At 40.0% G+C, this 7,097-nt stretch overlaps 1 protein-coding gene across 1 annotated transcript; it reads left to right on the top strand.

Annotated features, from left to right (window-relative positions):
- The first annotated feature begins 2,843 nt into the window (after positions 1-2,843).
- GDF9 (growth differentiation factor 9) lies at positions 2,844-6,765 on the top strand. Its single transcript, XM_054978711.1, has 2 exons — positions 2,844-3,255; positions 5,861-6,765. The coding sequence occupies exons 1-2, from the start codon at positions 2,844-2,846 to the stop codon at positions 6,763-6,765; spliced, it is 1,317 nt and encodes a 438-aa protein (XP_054834686.1).
- The last annotated feature ends 332 nt before the right edge of the window (positions 6,766-7,097 follow it).

Below are 7,097 nucleotides of genomic sequence, written 5' to 3'. Positions count from 1 at the left end.
GCCCTTCTGCTGCTAAATCCTCTCTTGGTTTAATTTTAACTTGACCTTGAGAAAATTCCAAGTCATGATAAGTTAACCATTTAGTTGGGACTCACCATTTTCCTTCTCAAATGAGCTTCTTGCAACAACAAACACAGAAAGAGAATCTTACTTTGTTTCTTTCTTTAAATTATTTACATGCCCAGTTTCTCTTGAGTATCTCACAACCTAAGACAGGTAACAACAACGTAAGAACAATTTTACAGTGGCAGGGTGCCAAGTGCTTTGAGCTGCAATCCTAAAGGACACTTTAGGGAATAAATTGTATTGAATAACATGGGACTTACTTCTGAGTAAATCTGTCTAGGATTGCTCCTTTAGTGTTTTACATTGCTGTTGATGATGCAAGATTAAATCATGATATATACTTAACCATCTGGAATTACTACAATTCTGAAAGACTCTGGGGTATTGTGGTGTCCAAATAGGCCATAGACATGATGCTTAAGCAATCAATCTAACTGTAGAAATGCTTATAGCACAATCAATGGGCTTAGACTGGAGTAAACCACGCTTGTAGTGTCTCTGGTTCCATCCATTTGTGCAGGAGAACGCCTTAGTTCTTCCACTTTGAATTCTCTTTGCCTTGCCCTAAATGACATACTTTAGATGCGATGCTGGCAAGGCAAAAGATCTTGCCTGTACCACTTTACATGGACCAAGTGCCTAATTGAAACTGGGATGCTGGCCATGCAAAACAGCTGCATATGCTCAGTTGGCACACCAGAGGTCTTTAACATAATAATAACATTTTGATTTAGCATGTGGAACCACATTGCACAGGTAGCAACTGAATTTAAATGAGACAAGGTGCCTTTGCAAAATTGCACAGATAAGTTCTTTTGCCTCAACAACATGATTTCAAAACCAGGTCTTAGAAGCCTAGAGTGAATTAGATCACAGTTCTTGATCACTGATGAAGATTAAGGAATGGATGCTGCATAGATACTACAAATAGTATAGTTGAAGTCAGTGGGTCTGTCTTTAGTAGTGACTAGTTAATTCTAAAAGAAAGTTCCTCAACAGTAGCCTATATAAATAAGCACAGCAAATGAGCACTTTGAAATTCAGACCAGCCCATGTTACACAAGAACTCTGTAGGTCTACAATGTCAGGACTTTAACAGTGAAATCCTAAACAGTTACGCCAGTCTAAGCCCATTGGGCTCAGACTAGAGTAATTCTGTTTAGGATTTCAGTTGTAAGATTGTGATCCTATGAATGCTTTTATGGATGAAAGGGGGTATTACTTTTGTGTAAATAGACAAAAAGAGAATATTGTACTGCCACAATCCTTTGCACACATATCTATGAGAAATCTCCCTTGAACATACTGGGACTCATTTCTATATAAATGTATGTAAGATTAGGCGGTAAGGAAACCAATTTGTCATACTGAAAACTCATTGCTAAGGGTAGCATTTTTAACTTTAATATTACTTTAATACGCTTTCACAAAGAACCCCCAAGGGACAGTGTCCATAAAAGCAACAACCTATGAACATGAGGGGCTGCCATCGGAAAGAAAAATAATATACATTAGTGCTTGGGGATTCTTACATTACACTATCAGCAGTTTTAAATTACTCCCTCTCTTTAGTATCCATCTTATTTCAGTACTATAGTATGGGACCATCTCTCAGCACACTGGAAATTCTAAATTAAGTTCTTCAACCACTCCAGTTAAAGCAGCAGCATGAAAATTCTCTGTTGCAGCTCCGGAGGACTGAAAACCTGCAGCTGCATTATTAGGCTAAAGTACGGGATGACTATACAACCCCGACTCCTCCTTATTTTACTGCCCCCCATCCCATATCATTACAACAATTATCATTATGTATTTTTAATCCTGTCCAAGAAAAGATCTCTTATTTAAATATGTATACCTCACTTTTTTCTCAACCAGGGACCTTAAAACCATCAACTGCTCTTCCTTATCATCACAGCAACCCTGTGAGGTAGGTTAGGCTGAGAGTGTGTAACTGGTCCAAGGTTACCCCGTGAATCTCCTTGGCTATGTGGGGATTCAAACCTGAATCTCCCAGATCCTAGTCCAGCACCCTTGTTAGCCACTAATCTCTTTTCCTATGTTCTTGGCATTTGCCACTATTTAAATGCACCTGCTTAAAACACAAACTGTGTTCCAATTCCAGGTTGCGATGGAATGTCATTAAAAACAAAGGAAATAAATTATTCATCATTCTCTAACATTATATGGAAAAAAATAGAAGAACTAAATTCCCTGGGCTCTTTTATTTGCTCAAAATGAAATCAACAGTCCCCAGAAAGGCCTCATTCCTTGGACATGATAACCTCATGATTTCCTATTTTATTATTGTTGGACCACACAACCAAATGTAGGTGTGTGATTCTAACACAGACGATTAAAATAAATGTTACTACTTATGTAGTAAAGTTCAGTACATGTGTTTTCCTGAAACAAGGCCTAACTTAGCCAACTGGTCACTGCATTTGCCAGGTGAGAGTAGAGATCTTACTTAGCAAACACGCTAGCAGGAAGCAGAATCTGAAGCTGAGCAGCAAACTGGCAGTGCCATCCTAAGCAGAGTTACACCCTTCTAAGCCCATTGACTTCAATTGGCTTAGAAAGGTGTAACATTGCTTAGGATTGCATTGTGGATCACCTCATCAGGTGATTGGCTTTTCTTCAATGTTCAATTAGAGGGGAACGGGCTTTCAATGATACTTGGAATTTATTTAAGAAACCTGAAGGCAGCCCTTCCTTTTTTTAGAACACAGCCTGTCATGGGGGTAGTGGTGTTTTTGTCCTGACTAATCCCCATCATGAAGACTCTTTCGGGGATATTTACCTGTTGTTGTATTGGACTGTTTTTTTCTGGTGTCCTGTGTTGCCCCAGTTCCAGTGATGAAAGGAGCTCTCGGCCATCACTGGTACCAGAAGGGGAAGCCTCTGGGCCACTTCCAATGTTGTTGTTTTCCCCAGATGTAGAAAATGGCAATGCTGTGCTACCTCCTCTTTTCAAAGTGCTGACTGGCCACAGTCATCAAGAAGGGAATGATGGTGCCTCGAGACCACGACCTGACTCCAGAGCTCTGAGCTACATGAAAAGGCTATATAAAATGTTTGCTACTAAAGAAGGGATCCCAAAGGCTAACAAAAGTCATCTCTATAACACAGTTCGGCTCTTCACACCACGTGCTGAGTGCAAGCACCCCACGGAAGGCCAAGTGAGAGGTAAGTGGAGATGGTTTCATTTTGGGGTTAACTCTCCCCCCTCCCCCAACTTTCTAGGTATGGGGAAGATTTATTCTCTCATCTGCATGCTTGGTCTCAGAACCAGTGGAATTATTATAAATGGATCTCATGTTCTGATCAAGAGCATAAAAAGTGATGCCTAGCATATGAACCTAGTAAGCTTCAGAAAGGTTACTAAGCACATATGCACAGTAGATCATACTTTAGAAAGGTTACTAGGCCATCTCAAGTGAGTATACGTCTGTCCTTCTGTAGATAATTAGAAGATTATTTCAAATACACACCAAGAGTACGTGACCCTTCAAGGTATCCATATTTACACAGCTAACATTGTCTGAGGCTACCACGATGTGTTCATTCCATGTCCTGATCAAGAGCATAAAAAGTGATGCCTAGCATATGAACCTAGTAAGCTTCAGAAAGGTTACTAAGCACATATGCACAGTAGATCATACTTTAGAAAGGTTACTAGGCCATCTCAAGTGAGTATACGTCTGTCCTTCTGTAGATAATTAGAAGATTATTTCAAATACACACCAAGAGTACGTGACCCTTCAAGGTATCCATATTTACACAGCTAACATTGTCTGAGGCTACCACGATGTGTTCATTCCATGTCCTTATGCCGAATACCTGTAACTAACTTACTCTATCAAAACTGCATGTGAGCACTGGGAGCTTGCAGGTGGTTTCTAAAACTGCTCCAAGTGGGGAGAGCCATCAAAACAGTGACTCAGGCTGAGATGACTCTACTCTGTTAAGTGTTGTTGGTGTGTTGAGACTGCCCCAGTCTTGCTAGCTGCTAAGTGATGACCATCAAAGCTACACTTTCCAGTATGCCTACTCAGAAAACTCCTACCTTTGGTAGGATGTAATATGTTAAGAATTGGGGTCTTAGGTGGGGTTTTTACAACCATGTTTGGAATTAAGCAATTATTTTTATATCCTCAGCTTTGTGTCAAAGCAAGCTCATGTGAACTGTAGCTTATTTGCTTTGCAAAGAACCTGCCAATGGAATTCCTGGTTTTTTGCCTCATTTCTATCCCTTAACTTAAAAATTTGTCTTGACTTGCTCAAAACTCCTTATATGATGAGAACTAAGCATAAAATTCTCTTCTGTCATGAAGGATGCTGCGTTACGTTGGGCCAGCTCCCTTCCCCTCCTACTTGTGCCATACAAAGGTTTGTTTTGAAAAGGCAACAGGAAGAGCTATAAAAGTATGTCATGGTTGTGGGTTCTGGGCCTCATGGCACATAGTACTGCTGGTGTTTCAGCGGCAAATGAGGTAGAACTCTAACTGCAATGATATAACTAAGCTAAATGTATTCTTTAAATCTGATTAGATTTAAAACAACATTGCATAATTGTGAGAAGTGTAAATTGAAGAAAGGGGGGGCACCAATTCAAAAACAGTTAAGAGGTTTGTTTACTCTTAGGAAGATGATATACAGGGCTAACACTGCTGTTTTCCCCTCAATGTAAATATATACATTCTGCTGTTGTGATGCGGTTAATAATTGTCTAGAATAGCTCCCTGCAATACATTTTGGTGTACAATCAGTAGCAAATGCTTTATATTACAGTGCATAAACAAAAACACAGTAAGTCCTTATGCTACTGTAGGAAGAGGCTCTTACACACTCAGTACTGAGCAAGTAAAAACCAAATTGCTTACATGCAATAGCAACTAGAGTTTTCCTTGTCTAACAACCTTGTGAGGTATGATAAGTGAGCAATAACTTCTGCAAGTCAACCTTGCAACCTTCACAAGTGAGAGGGGATTGGATCTTGCTGATCACAGCTGGGAGGGACTGTAGCTCAGTGGTACAGCATCTGCTTTGTATACAGAAAGTTCTTGACTCAGTCCTGGCATTTCCAGTTGCAAGGATCAGGTAGTAGTAGATCTGAAAGATTGCTCCCCGAGACCCTAGATTGCTGCAGCCAGTCAGAGTGACAGTACTGACTTTGACAGGCCAATGGACTGACTCAGAATAAGGCAGTTTCATTTGTTCAAAATACCTAGTTGCTACACCTAGTTTCAAAAGCCAACCATGAAAGTGCCTTATTGTGAAGCTATTTAGGACCCTATTCTGCATCTAGTCAGGCTCAACTAAATGACTAATATCAGAATCCTAGCCTGGTATAGTCAGCTAAGTTGTGTATGTGTTTACATCCATAGTATTTCAAAGGTCTCTTTCGATCTTTAAATGCTATTTTTGTGTGCACAATTTAATACTGGCACACTTGGAGGCTCTACAACATCAAGGAAGAGAATGTGTGTTTGTGTTTCTGTTTGCCACTGAAATTAGAAGACTCCTTGAGGCCAGCACCACAAAACAAAACAAAGATGAAAAACCCTGTAGTACTGGGGACTCGTTTTTTCACTTGTGTTTAAAAAACTTAGCTCTTCCTCAGGAGTCAAGAATAACTTTTTTGCCTTTCTCTAAAAAGACCCTTCTATATCCTAACTCCTCAAACAGCCACTGACTCAAAATGATTTCATTTTTTGTCTTTTCTACTGAAGTTAATGCAAATTGACTTGTTACGTTCCTTTAATCCTTAGGAGTTTTTTCTTTTTTTCAGGAGACCTTCGCTCAGTGGATTTACTTTTCAACTTAGATTGTGTAACTGCTTTAGAGCGCTTATTCAAGTCAGTCTTGCTTTACTCATTGAATAAGTCAGTTTCTAAATCATCAGCTATTATATGCACATGCAATCTAGTTATCAAAGAACACGATTCCTCCAATGACGTGTGTTCCAGTGTTCCACATACAATGACTGTTGAACTCAGAAGGAGGTGGGTTGAGATTGATGTGACCACTTTTCTCCAGCCTCTGATGGCCTCAAACAAGAGAAGCATTCATGTGGCTGTGAATTTCACTTGCCTGAAAGATAACAAGCCCCTTGAGTCTAAATGGAATTTGGAAACACCTTCTCTTCTTCTGTATCTCAATGACACCAGTGAGCAAGCTTACCACAGGAGGGATTTGAATCCTGTATGGTCTGGGTTGAAAAACACTCCTTTCACAGGCCACAGTTACGAAACAGGGACAGTAGCCGCACAGACTGAAAGAGCATCTCGGCATCGAAGAGATGATGAGGGGAAAGTGGAGCGCACACCTGTTCCACTCTATAATTTAAGTCACTTCTACCAACAGTTTCTCTTTCCCCAAAATGAGTGTGAACTTCAAAACTACTGGTTGAAGTTCAGCCAGCTGAAATGGGACCAATGGATAATTGCACCACATAGATACAATCCTCGCTATTGCAAGGGTGAATGTCCAAGAGTGGTCGGGCATCGCTATGGCTCCCCTGTCCACACGATGGTCCAGAACATCATCTATGAAAAGCTGGATTCTTCTGTTCCCAGGCCCTCCTGCATTCCTGCTGAATACAGCCCACTGAGTGTCTTGAAGCTAGAGAGTGACAGATCAATCGCCTACAAAGAATATGAAAACATGATAGCTACCAAATGCACTTGTCGGTAAAACCAATCCTGATTTTATCCTTATGAAGACTTAGCATGGAATATTGTGGCAGGTATTTCCTTGACTGTATTTATTTTTGTTGGCCCCTTCTGATTTACAGGAGACTAAATGTGAAGTTGGGTATAAGGAGACTTCTTGTTTCTTTCCAAACAAAAAAATATTCCATGAATTGTGAAATGCTTTGGTTTAAGATGTGCTACTTCTCTAGGTAGAGAACAGGAGAAATAAATACCTGTCCTTTCATGCAATCTTTTGTGTAGTTCTTGTTTAGTCTTTCCTATGTTAAAAATATTTTAAAAGAAAACATTTTATAACAAGTGTCTAGGCACAGA

The sequence above is a fragment of the Eublepharis macularius genome, chromosome 4 (assembly GCF_028583425.1).
Source record: "Eublepharis macularius isolate TG4126 chromosome 4, MPM_Emac_v1.0, whole genome shotgun sequence".
NCBI classification, from domain to species: Eukaryota; Metazoa; Chordata; class Lepidosauria; order Squamata; family Eublepharidae; genus Eublepharis; species Eublepharis macularius.
The sequence above is the reverse complement of the archived record's forward strand: the minus strand, read 5'-3'. Positions and strand labels throughout refer to the sequence as shown.

What these genes read in the sequence shown, in the direction of transcription:
- GDF9 (XM_054978711.1), top strand. Translation starts at nt 2,844, where the DNA reads ATGAAGACTCTTTCGGGGATATTTACCTGTTGTTGTATTGGACTGTTT. An exon ending in CACGGAAGGCCAAGTGAGAG is followed by an intron (nt 3,256 to 5,860) that starts GTAAGTGGAGAT and finishes TCTTTTTTTCAG; the next exon opens with GAGACCTTCGCTCAGTGGAT.